We start from the raw sequence: 13,735 nt of genomic DNA, 5'->3' as shown, positions 1-13,735 counted from the left end.
TTAGAATAATTGGAACTACGTTAATATGGTTAGTTAGGGCTACTATCACTATTTATCACAAGTTCAGGAAAACAAATTCTCTGCAAAAGGTTATAGTATGATAGAAGCAGCTAATTTCTTAGAAATGCAAGTTAATTACCTAGTTTCAAATATTCTTTTCAAATTATTTTTTAGACTAAACTTTACGTACCTCGTCTTGCAGTTCAAAAATAGTGTATGAGGTCCACTACATATGTTTCGCCATATATGGCATTCTCAAGTGGTTCTACAGAAACATATTATCCAATTTGGACTCGTCAACATGTTAATTCGAATACGAAAATAGTCACATTATAACAACAAAATAAATAAACGAATAAAACATTTAAACATGTAGGCCTACAATACATAACCCGACCAACTGCACTGACTGAGACAGAAGTCAGTCTGTGTCTCAGTTAGTCTGAAGTTAGTCTGTCTCAATCAGTGCAGTTGGTCGGGTTATGTATTGTAGGCCTACATGTTTAAATGTTTTATTCGTTTATTTATTTTGTTGTTATAATGTGACTATTTTCGTATTCGAATTAACATGTTGACGAGTCCAAATTGGATAATATGTTTCTGTAGAACCACTTGAGAATGCCATATATGGCGAAACATATGTAGTGGACCTCATACACTATTTTTGAACTGCAAGACGAGGTACGTAAAGTTTAGTCTATACTACGCAGTTCAGGGGCTACAAAATGGAATTTAATTATTTTTTAACTACTAATTTAAATATCAATCAAACTAACTTGACAAATTGAGCTGATTTTTTCAGTAATAGAGCCAATATGCATGCAATGGCTTCATGGACGACATAAGCAAATTTGTATTTTTATATGTACTCTCATAGGGCTCTGCCTTGACCGCTTGCAAAGCTTATACGTTGGTATCAAAGAATTATCTTTATTTAAATAAAAAATATTTGTAAATAGTCCCTCACAATTTTAAAGCCAATACCACTTTAAACAGATTGAATATTAAATCTATACAGAATAAAGGTTTATGGCAAAATTTATACGGCACATGTTTTTTACATACCCTTTAAAAACATCTAATATTCACAAACCGTTGTTAAACAAAGAATACAAAGAATTGTTGAGAAAGAAAGAGTTAATTAGCTAATTACATACATTTGATAATATGTTTAATAAGTAAGTCAGCTAATTTAAAGTTGAGATTTTTTACGCTGAGCTTATAGATTAGTTGGACAGGGACATTGAAACAAATTTTGGAAAAGAGACGATAATAATGAAAGAAATACCCAGACCTCTTGGTTAAGACTTAGAAGGTTTTGGAGGATAAAGAGTCAATCAATGACCTACAAACAACTAGATTTTTGTATAGTAAGAATTATTTTTTCTCTTCCCCCAACACACCAACTGACTGAATTAGAGTATCTTGAACCTTGAGAAGTATCTATTCTATTTAGATCCGCCTTTTGCACACACTACTACAACTTGTTAGTTTGTTCAAGACATTTCACTATAGAAATATTCTACTCCCAAACATTTAGGAAGTTGAGGAAAATATTTATTCCTGTTTTATAGACATGATTTAGCTAATTTTTAGATAACAAAAAATAAGAATTGCAGGAAATTATCATGATGTTGTGATCACTGGATATGCTCAATATTTCACCGTCATCACAAGAGATAATCACGGATGTTGTTTTGAATGCTGGAAATGTTTAGTTTTGAAATGCATTTCATACCAAATATACTGTGATTTTTAAGGATTTTAGAGTCCAATTCCCGAATGAACCGTCCCATCGATGATTTCTATGGATCACTATCCAACCAATTCATCCATAAACACCACCAGCAAGTTCGTCAGGACTATAAATCATGTAAACAACAAAACTTAAAGAAACACGTCCGGCTGATGTCATAGTTCTCGACTGTGATGAGTGTGTGTCCGTCCAGCGGGCTCAATATTGCACATATCACAAGGGAATAGTGTTCAATGAGAGGGGAGGCAGGTGGCTGTCGAGTCGTCGTGTCGTGTGTCTTCGTCACTAACACACAACGAAATTAAGTCCCAATCACGTTCGTCTCCGCTGATCAGACTCATCCGCTCGTGCTTGTCTTCCCTGAAACATTGTTTTGGTTAACAGGGGACAATGGTTTAATGTGATAACATTACATAGTGAATTTATGTGACACTATTGTGATGGGTCAAATCTAAATATCATTGTACAACAAACCATAAAAATTAGAAACTTTGGAAAAGTTTAGGTTTTGAGATTCAAAACTTACTTATTGATCTCATATTTATGTTCAGTGTCAGGAGTTTAATTTACTGCAGTGTTTCAAAAATATGATTTTTCAGGTTTTAAGTATTTCAATTTAACCATATTATTCACGTTATTATCTCAGTGTTAGGAGTCAAATTATTCCTACTGTCTTTTTTCTTGGAAGTATCTCACAAGGTTACCATAGTCTCAAAACATTTGTGTTACATCCAGTTTGAAAAAAATAAAATAGAAATCAGTCCATAGAACGTTGTTTTAATCTTAAAATAAAAAATCAGTGTTTTACACGATCAAAACACCGTCCTATGGCCTGACTGAACCAATATTCAAAAACAAATATCACAGTAAAATGTATCTAGAGCCAACAGTAACTCTCACACTACTAATTTAAATCTGAGCTTGAGTCTGTACAAGATTTAGACCATTTCTAGAAAATATAAGGTATTATAAAAGTATATGGATTATAAACTAAGAAAAACTGTCTTATTTTCACAAAAAAACATTACCACTACTATTTTTTTAATTAATACAATCACTTTAAAATAAATAGGAAAGTTACTTACATAGGCTGAGCTTTGAGAAATGTTTTGAGCTGCTTGACCTTCTGAATCCAATCTGCTTTTAATGAAGATCTGAAAAAATATACAAGTACTGATAATGTTCGGTGGAAGACAAGAGCACAGGCTTTACTGACAGCTTAAAATCAAAATATATTCATATCTGAGTAGATCAAATCTTGTGTGTAAAACTTCCATAGAAAAATAGAAAATAAAATTATTTTGTGCAACTGCAAAGGTTAACTTATTCATAGCAAAAAGCCAATACCCGATCTCCAGAGATAGACAATCCTGCTATTCAATTATACTTCAAATTCCTTAAATCTTGACACCTCAATTTAAACTGTACATACCCAAGGAAAAATCTGAAGGTAGAAGGCTGATCTGTCGTAACAGAGGAGATGGAGGGTCCCTCTGTCTGTTGTATCACGTTCAGTTTAGAGGGGTCGAACTTCATGTTGTCTGCACACAAGATGACATGCATACACTTATAAGGCTTCAATGTTTTGTGATCGATGAAACATATTTTAACATTTTGCTCTCTATGCTCTATTGCTCTCTCTAATTATTCATGTGTTATATGTTTTTTGTAAAATTATTTTGGTTTTGTATAAAAACAAATTTAATCTAAATGTACGCTCTAAGGGCAATGGTGGTCTACAAAGTCATAAGTTTACTATTGGATCGTTCATTTTGCCTAATATTTTTAGGCACAATACAACCACTAAGTGGCGGTCCCAGGGGGTGGGCATTGGGGGGGGTTAGATCAGAATATCAGGGTGTAAGCTACCCCGTTTTCAGGCCTTTAAAGTTTTTAAGCAACCCTTTGAACTCCAAACTCATTGCCAATCGTAAAATTAACATTATCAAACATCCACATACAACCTATGAGAGAATTCTTCTACAAAAACAAAAACAGCTGATAGTTAAAACTGACGTATGCTCCAAGCCCTTAATCTTGGCGTGTGTGGAAGTCAACAACAATCCATCAAAAACTTTATTCTAAATAGTTTAGATTGTTGTGGTCATAAGATGACAAAATAAACAAAATAGATAACATTAAGTCATTGAATAACTCACGGAGTTCAAAGGGTCCAAAATCCATATTTTGATTTTACTAGTTTACTATGTCCAAAAGCCAACGAATTGGATGCAAATTGTCTCATTAGCTGGGTGGTTGCATTAAAATCTGAAGATCTCCAACAGGATCATTGGGTCATTTGTTATATGACGCTATCCAACCAAAGGTTGGTAGATTAGTAGCATGATCATGATTTTGATGGTTTCCTCTAAACTATGCTAACGATGTAGAAAAAAACATAAAACTTGAGAACAATTTTTTCCTTGAACATAACAGTTTGGCTCTACTCACTTGAGTCTACTGGGCCGAGGATGAGTGCGGCCACGTAGAGATGGTCGGGTGTCCACTCCGCTGGTATCCTGGCGAAGATACGTGCCTCACCCGTACGTGTGGGCAGGTGGAAGTTGAGTGCTGAGAGTAGCCATAGACTAGGCTCTAGTTGCATCACCTTCCACAGGTCCTGGGTCCAGGTGACCAAAGGCACAGGCAGCTTCAGCACTGTCACAATAACCATTCATAACACCACGTTTTGGGCAAAAAGGCAGGAGAAAACACCCTAGTACTCCTAACGTTACCAGGCACTTGTAGATGTCGGGACAAGAACAGCAGTGTGTGTGGTGTAAGGGAAGGGGGTTTGTTCTCATTCAGTGTTTGGGTGTCTTGTCTATTCTGGTTTAGGAATAGGAAACTTAGGTGTTTTTGTGGAGTGTTGGACTCAAAATGGTCAAATATTTCTGATATAAGTCAATGCTATATCGTCTCTTATGTGCTATAAGAGGAGTCACATGCCTGTCAATTTTTTTTAAATTAACATTACTTTCTGAAAAGCATTTGCCCTAACCCATTGCTATCTAACCCTTTTTGCTCAGTTGGCAATTTTTACGGACCATGATGTTCATGGAAACACTACTGAGTTTCGACAACAGCTGTCTCTGCCTCTCGCAAGTCCAACATACCACAGCTGAATTCTCTGCCTATCACCAGAGCAGCCATCATGACAGTTTCTTTCTACTACATCTACATTATTAAAGTTTTGAAGTTGCTCGCTTGATATAATTTATGAGCAGACATCAAAAACTAAAACAGCATGTGTAATAAAAAATTGTTTTTTGTCAGTCAGAAATCAGAAATCCTTTTTGTCCTTAAGCAAAACAATATTACAATAGACATGGTCACAGATTATGGTAGGGTTAAACAGAGTGCAATTTATCCAAGCTGCTGTGCAAACCCAAGCTTTCCATCTGACTGATTAAGGCAATTTTTAAATAGCCTTTCAGATGCTAAAAGTCCCTACTATTTTGGCTTATTTACTAGTTAACAGTTACAAAGTAATTGGGTAAGAAATAAAGGCAAAGTTAACGTACTTGTGTAGAAGTAAGTAGCAGGCTCCACAAGGTCGTATCGAGGCTCCTGCTGCTCGTCCACAAGTAACCGAGCGTAACAAGCCTCTAGCAGACATGTCTGCAACCACTTGACAAAGAAACCACAACGTTCACCGTGGAGGTAGTCTGCAACAAACAAACCATTAATGTTATTTAAAGGACTTTTGTGGACATTTTTCCATCACAGTAAGTGTAAAACAAAGTTTTCACAAGGTTTTTACGATCTGGAATTTGATCTCTTGCTCAGATGAGAAAGTAGTCTTGAAAGATAACAACAAAATTTATATCAGTATGTAGGTTATTTTAACATTCTTATTTCTTTTTATCAACCTTGACCAGGTAACTAAAAACGTTTGGCGTTCAGGTTTAGAGATTGAAGATTGGATTTTTTAAGTATTGGTTTCAGGTTTGAGATTTGAAATTCCTGGTTTTGACCATCACTAGTGTGTACATCATCAACGTCTTCATGGTAAAATTCGTAAAAAATTCGGGTCATCTCCCGTGGAGGTGTAAAGATCGACATCTTCAGCAATCTCGGCAAATTCCTGGAAATCTCCTACATATGTGTTCTATGATCAGTGGTGGTTCTAGGACCTTGTCAAAGGGATGGAGGGATATACCTGTGCCTGGCCAGGTCATGCTGAAATTAATCATTCAGTGTGGTAAGACCTTGTGGAAAGGACTGGAGTTATTGCATGTGCGTTGCTAGCATTACATAACCTATACTGTGTGTTTCGCCCGTCGTTCTAGCGGTGCCAGTCCCCCAAGACCGGTAAATTCCCACTTGCACAATTTTTTCACTTTACACATTTATTGACGATTGACATATTTATTTTGTGTTTAATAAAGATGGACTCCCCAATACCAAATTGTTATCAGCAGTTCCATGATTCACTGTGATTGAAATGAACAATGGTTGGGAGGGAGAAAGGGGCTGTATATAATTATAAATTTAGTGTAGTATAAATGTATAAAAAAGTGTGTATTTAATTTCAATTTGTATAGCCTACAAAAATAAAAAGCAGCAATACCTGCTATGGGCCTTAAGTAATATTTAACTAGCTTACAATCTCTCTCAGGTTAGCTTACAATTCTCTTTCAGGAGTAACTAGCTTACTTGCAAATTCAACCTATAGGAAAGTAGCTATTACCGTAGGTGGCACAGTAAGCTAGGCCAGGACCGATTTACTTTTTCATTTTGATGTCTCCAGAGGCCAAAAACACCATTCGTTCAAATTTTTTATCAATTTATATCGGGCACCAGTACTAGACATTGTAAAGGTGGTACCATAAAACCAACCCATCACTATTTCTTACCTATGATTACTTGAATCCCTTCAAGAACGTCCATTTCAGGAGTAACATTTTGAATGGTTTCAGGATTGTTCTGGAAAAAAACGGTTCATTAACTATAAACATTTGCCTACCAATTAATTATGGTAACTAACAAATGGATAATGTTAACTAGGTGGCGTTCGCAGAGGCATCCACAAAATTGAGCGGAGCCATCAAGGGTTTATATTATATTGTTTTGGTCATACTGCAGTAATACCAGTCGTTTTTCAAACATGCGTTGCGGGTCTAAAGTACTCTTTACACATTTTTACTCTTTAGGAAGTAAAAATAGTTTTTATCCTCTATTATGGAGAAAAAATCAGCTTTTGTCAACTCAGTTGTAAATTTCTAATGTAAACGATTACATGTATCGAAATGTGTATCGATTCGTGCTTCGTAATTATTTTAACCTACACAGTCTACAGTCTCTTCCCAAAGCGTTTTAGCATAGCAGATACATTTATCCATTCCCACCCTCAACACGCTCACCTTTACTACATCCTTCACCACCCCCTACGTCGTGGACCTATTTCCCTCTCTTCCCATAGCATTTTAGGATTGCAGATACATTAATGTAATGGCTAAAGACACTTCCCACACTCTACACTGCAAGCCTTACTACTTCCTTCACCATTTCCTACGTCATAGACTCTTGTTTCCTTCCCTTCTCATAGCATTTTTGGATTAAAGATACATCAATCTAAATGCCACAGACGGTTTTCACACTATGCTCATACTTTACTACTTTCTAAGCAATTTCCTATACCGTGGACCTGTTTTCATCACTTTCCATAGCAATTAAGTATTTTAGATACGTTAATCTAATTGCCACAAACATTCCCCACACTCCGCACTGCTAGCCTTTACTACTTCTTTCACCATTTTCTATGTCGTGGGGATGATTCCATCCTTTCTCATAGCATTTCAGCATTGCAGATACATTAATCTAACTGCTACAAACGGTTTCCAGTTCCCACACTCCACACTGCTCACCTTACTACTTCCTTCACCTCTTCTTACGTCGCGGACCTGTTTCCCTCTCTTCCCATAGAATTTTAAAATTGTAGATACCTTAATCTAATCGTCACAAACAGATCCCACACTCCGGACAGCTCACCTTGACAGTAGTCAAGACCTTTACCAGCAGTAGCCTTCACCACTTCATCCGTCTCGGACCTTTTCTCTCCCTTCCCATAGCATTTTAGGATTGAAGATCCTTTAATCTAATCGTCATAAACAGTTCCCACACTCCGGACAGCTCGCCTTGACTACTTCCTTCACCACTTCCTATGTCGCGGACCTGTTCCCCTCCCTTCCCATAGCATTATATAGGAGTGCAAATACCTCAATCTAATGGTCATAAACAGTTCCCACACTCCGGACTGCTCGCCTTTACTACTTCCTTCAACACTTCCTACGTCATGGACCAGTTTACCTCCCTTCCCATAGCATTTTATGATTGCAGATACCTTGATCTAATCGTCATAAACAGTTCCCACACTCCGGACAGCTCGCCTTGACTACTTCCTTCATCACTTCCTACGTCGCGGACCCGTTTTTCTCCCTTCCTATAGCATTTTATGATTGCAGATACCTTCATCTAATCGTCATAAAAAGTTCCCACACTCCGGACAGCTCGCCTTGACTACTTCCTTCACCACTTCCTATGTCGCGGACCTGTTTCCCTCCCTGCCCAAAGCATCATAGGATTGCAAATACAGTACCTCAATCTAATGGTCATAAACAGTTCCCACACTCCGGACTGCTCGCATTTAATACTTCCTTCACCACTTCCTACGCCACGGACCTGTTTCCCTCCCTTTCCATACCCAAGTAGCAAAAATCGTTGGCAAATCGTTGGCCCAACGTTTCTGTCGATCGTTGGCCAACGGTATGTTTTGGCACTCAGTCTTACGGTTGGCCAACCAACCAATTTTTGCGGAAGGGCCAACCATCCCATTGGGCATAAACATAAAAAACACAAAATAATAAAGATTTTGTATGCAAAGCATAATTATGAGTTGAGTAAATTGATTAAATAGTTGATAAAAACTTATTTTGAAAATAAAACGAAATAAAATTTTTTTGGCCGGGACGGGTCTCGAACCCGGTACCTTCAACATGTGAGCCTCACGCCTTACCTCTGAGCTAACTGTGCTTGTTGATTAAGAGTGTTAGTAGTGAAGAGTAGCCGACAGGTGCAATGGTCACAATTAATACTTGGATATTTCTGATGCTACAGTATAATATGATTCTGTCAATCTGTTTAGGCCTCAAGTAGCTGAATTGTTTTTCTGGTAGTTGGAGAGGATACTAGTATTTGAATATAGATTATTTAATTACCATTAGAATAGTAGGCTACTGTTATAATTGATTGTTATATAATTAATTAATCTTTTCTCTATAACTATTAAAAACTTGCTTAAATAAGTTAAAGAATATTAAAAAAAAATAATTATAATAATTATTATATGTTAAGCAGGTGTTCCCCACTGTATCTAGTATCACAACATCATCTGACTACATTCATTATTGATCCAAATTTTTTACAATATTTGTCTTATATTCTGCTGCCATAACATTTATGTACTTTTAAATAAATCAATTTGTTCAAATTCGTTTTAGAATGTTTTATACTTAAACCCAACGAATACCCAACGAAGGCCCAACGATTATTTCCTCTGTAGGGCCAACGAATACGAGTTTCCGTTGAGCCAACGTTGGCAAATCGTTAAAATTTCTGCCAACCATTTCCCAACCGTGCCGACCATTTCCCAACGTTGGGCCAACGATGTGTGCTACTTGGGTAGCATTTTGTGATTGCAGATACCTTAATCTAATCGTCATAAACAGTTCCAACACTCCGGACAGCTTGCCTTGTGTACTTCCTTCACCACTTCCTACGCAACGATCACGTTCCTACGTCACGGACCTGTTTACCTCCCTTTCCATAGCATTTTAGGATTGCAGATACCTTGATCTAATCGCCATAAACAGTTCCCACACTCTGGACAGCTTCCCTTGACTACTTCCTTCACCACTTCCTACATCGTGGACCTGTTTTCCTCCCTTCCCACAGCATTTTATGATTGCAGATACTTTAATCTAATCGTCATAAACAGTTCCCACACTCCGGAAAGCTCGCCTTGACTACTTCCTGTATCACTTCCTCCTTTGCGGACTCGTTTTCCTCCCTTCCCAAAGCATTTTATGATTGTAGATACCTTAATCTAATCGTCATAAACAGTTCCCACACTCCAGACTGCTCGCCTTTACCACTTCCTTCACCACTTTTTACGTCGCGGACCTGTTTCCCTCCCTTCCCACAGCATCATAGGATTGCAAATACCTTAATCTAATCGTCATAAACAGTTCCCACACTCCGGAAAGCTCGCCTTGACTACTTCCTTCATCACTTCCTACGTCACGGACCCGTTTTCCTCCCTTCCCATATCATTTTGTGATTGCAGATACTTTAATCTAAACGTCATAAACAGTTCCCACACTCCGGACTGCTCGCCTTTACTACTTCCTTCACCACTTCTTACGTCGCAGACCTGTTTCCCTCCCTTCCCATAGCATTATAGGATTGCAAATACCTTAATATAATGGTCATAAGCAGTTTCTACACTCCGGACAGCTCGCCTTGACTACTCCCTTCATCACTTCCTACGTCGCGGACCTGTTTCCCTCCCTTCCCTTATGATTTTTGGAATGCAGATACCTAAATCTAATCGTCATAAACAGTTTCCACACTCCAGACTGCTCGCCTTTAGTACTTCCTTCACCACTTCCTACGTTGCGGACCCGTTTTATCCTCCCTTCCCATAGAATTTTAGGAATGCAGATACCTAAATCTAATCGTCATAAACAGTTTTTACACTCCAGACTGCTCACCTTTAGTGCTTCCTTTAGCATTTCCTACGTCATGGACCTCAAGCTAGTGTCGTCATTTGATTATATTTATGATTCATACCGTTTCTGTTCTAATATCTGTGGAATAATGCTATCAGCTATTTCTTTATCTACTGCATTCAAAAGTCAACAGCTGATCATATGTCTTTGTTTATGTGTCAAATACTGCTTCCATAAGGATTACATTGAATCTTTGAGACCCAGTGGGGCGGATTCCTGAGAGTTATTTTTAACGCCATATAGATGTTGGCACTCACCGATATGGTCTTTATCACCATCCAAAATTTGAAAACGATTGATTCAGCCGTCTAGGAGGAGTTTGCGTATTACGAAATGCATAAAAGTCGATGTATAAGAGCTTCGCTCGCTCCGCTCAACAAGAATTAGATCATTACTAAAAAGTTAAAGAATGCCAAAATCATTGAAACCCACCCAATAAAATAAAAACAATACTTACAGCTGTTAAAGGAACAACACTTGAATCTAAATATATAAAAGGCAAAGCCCTCACTGACTGACTGACTGACTGACTGACTGACTGACTCACTCACTCACTCATCACTAATTCTCCCACTTCCCACTTACCTAGGAGGCTGAAATTTGGTACACTGATTCTTTAGGCATTAAATAGGAAAACTAAGTGGTTTTTATTCTGATCGGACTCTCGGGCTCCGCCCCAGTGGCTCTGGAGTTTCCTATGTTAACCTAATGAGTACTCATATTTAAATGGACTTATTGAATAATAACAGCTGTTTCAATTAAACAAGTTGGTTCTGTTCTGTGATGTTCAATAGCATTTAAGTTACAAGGATTACCAACAGAGTGCAGCACTATTATTTTTTTAAATTTATAACAACAGCTAATTTGCAACCAAAAGGTGAGTGAGCGTAGCGAACGAACTTCAACTCGGAGGCGAGTTAGCGTAGCGAACGAGCTAACCTGAAGGCAAGTGAGCGCAGCGAACGAGCTCCAACCGTAAAGGTGAGTGAGCGTAGCGAACGAACTTCAACCAGGACGTGATTGAGCCATGCGAACGAGCTCACATATGAAGTTAAACGGGGCAAAGCCCGCGGGTACAGCTAGTCTATTAATAAATCAATACAGAAATTAGTGTAAACACCTGTATTTATGCGATCCAATGTGTTGCTAAATTGCAACCGGTTTCGACTCACATTAGGAGTCATCATCAGGCCAGTAAAGATGTCTTCTTGCTTTCATTCGAAGGTCGTTAATTTTTGTTTTTATGTTCGTTTACGTGTGCTTGTCTTATTTATTTATTATCAATTGGCGACCTTCGAATGAAGCAAGACATCTTTACTGGTTGATGATGACTCCTATGTAAGTCGAAACCAGTTGCAATTTAGCAACTTTTTGGATCACATAAATGCAGGTATTTAAACCAATTTATAGTATTTAAATGTGATCAGGAGGCTAAAATTGGATATTATGAAATATTAATACAACCTGAAAGTTATAATGGGCATGAAAGATTGATGGTAGACAATTGTTATATTGACTTTTAAAATATCTTTAACATTACAAATAAATAGGCATTGTGTTTTGTAAGCTTACCGTAGATTCTCTTTCTATCAGACCCTTGTACTCTTCTTCTACTATAAGACCATTTTTGAACAGATTTTCAACAATCTGCAACAAATAAGACAGGGTAATAGATTGCTTTCCAATTTGTCAAATTATATTCACAAAATTAAGCAACTATTAAAATTATTATAGTTATAAATTAAACAAAAGTGTGTAAGTCTTGCAAAGAGTAGTTTCTTTAACTACAAGCTAAACTGTTCTAACTATTTAAGATTTTTCCAGTATTTCTTTTACTTTTATCGGAGAGTTGATTGTGGATTTTAGTACCTGCTCAAAAAAGTTTGCACAGATAAGGTAAAATTTATCATACACTTTTCGATATTGCATTGATATATTTTTATTCCTCATGGTTTACAGATTAACATTATTTCAGAACATAACTATGTATTAGACTGTTTCTTTACAACAAAAAATGTAAAAAATTCCAAAAAACCAGATTTTTTTTATTTCTTAGCATATTTTTAGCTATATTATAGTTTTATATATTTATTTGTCCATAACCATTTCAGCCCGTTTCACAGCTATGCTGGATCTGTAAACATTTTGTGAAAATAAATTATTGACTTTGACTTTAGTTTTTAGACTTTTGAACAAGAAACCAGTGCCAAGGTTTTCAAACAAGAAACAGTCAACAAGTCAACTGTACTCAAGTTAAATGACATCAGTTGTTGTGTTTTTAATCATGAGCTACACTCTTAGTACGACAGATTATCAACTTCCTTGGGTACCAGTAATGTTTTTCAGATTACGAAATGGATGGAATTACTAGACTATTATGTTACCTCTGGTCGGTTCTTCTTGACTCCGCAGTTCTCGGTAAACAGCTGTGCGATGTGTCCGATAGGATCATCCAACTGCAAGCTCTGAGGGAAGTACCAACAGAGATTGTCAGTGTCTTCTTTGCTCCACCTGCAAGTTAAAAGAATTAGCGACATCATCTCTGAGAGACACGGAACACCCACTGAACTGAATAATTAGAAGGAAACATAATGTTGCAATTGTTGATGCCATTAATAATATCAGTAGTGGATTGTTAAAAAAGAATTTTACAAATGAAAAAATTATATTTCATAAAGAAACAAAAACAATAACTTAGGTCTAGCTTTACTTTCAGGAATAGAATATTACAATAAGCATTCCAAAAAGAATTATTTGGTTCCTAACGATAGATAATCTAAGACTACAACAGAATCTCACAAAGACAAAGGTTTTCATAAAATGTGTTAATTTATTTAGGGAATGCATGAGTGACTTTAAATGAGTTGCGGCATTATAACATAGATAAAATCCATTGGTGATTGGCAGGATTTGAGCCCGGGACCTCAGACTCTGAAGCCCAGTGCTCTACCACAAGACCCAGCTCGCTACCTTTCTCTATACTACTATGAATATGAATAATGAAAAAGCCGTCCCGTTAAAAAAATTCTTTCTGATACAGAAAAGTATTATTGAATAGGTATTAAAATATGGTAAAAGGTTCTAATTTTTTAACTAGGTATTTTTTACATAAGTTAATAGACACAATTAATAAAACAACTTTTTTGAATTACTAAAAAGTAAAAAGGTACCTTATTTATTTTGTGAG

The 13,735-nt window shown here is 36.9% G+C and overlaps 1 protein-coding gene across 2 annotated transcripts in view; it reads right to left on the bottom strand.

Moving 5' to 3' along the window:
* Positions 1 to 650: 650 nt before the first annotated feature.
* The window catches only part of LOC128999962 (protein timeless-like), a 38,634-nt gene continuing 25,549 nt past the window's right edge, over positions 651 to 13,735 (bottom strand). For both annotated transcript variants that reach the window (XM_054426763.1, XM_054426764.1), the window contains 8 exons: positions 12,933 to 13,059; positions 12,121 to 12,195; positions 6,616 to 6,685; positions 5,281 to 5,424; positions 4,208 to 4,414; positions 3,189 to 3,297; positions 2,842 to 2,910; positions 651 to 2,116 (listed from right to left, as the gene is read on the bottom strand). In XM_054426763.1, the coding sequence (XP_054282738.1) occupies positions 1,987 to 2,116; positions 2,842 to 2,910; positions 3,189 to 3,297; positions 4,208 to 4,414; positions 5,281 to 5,424; positions 6,616 to 6,685; positions 12,121 to 12,195; positions 12,933 to 13,059 (931 nt within the window). In that variant the 3' untranslated portion in view covers positions 651 to 1,986. The remainder of the gene's footprint in view (positions 2,117 to 2,841; positions 2,911 to 3,188; positions 3,298 to 4,207; positions 4,415 to 5,280; positions 5,425 to 6,615; positions 6,686 to 12,120; positions 12,196 to 12,932; positions 13,060 to 13,735) is intronic.

Source organism: Macrosteles quadrilineatus, unplaced genomic scaffold, assembly GCF_028750875.1.
Source record: "Macrosteles quadrilineatus isolate MER2022 unplaced genomic scaffold, UCM_ALF_1.0 Scaffold_8__2_contigs__length_117827958, whole genome shotgun sequence".
In the NCBI taxonomy this organism is placed as follows: Eukaryota; Metazoa; Arthropoda; class Insecta; order Hemiptera; family Cicadellidae; genus Macrosteles; species Macrosteles quadrilineatus.
The sequence above is the reverse complement of the archived record's forward strand: the minus strand, read 5'-3'. Positions and strand labels throughout refer to the sequence as shown.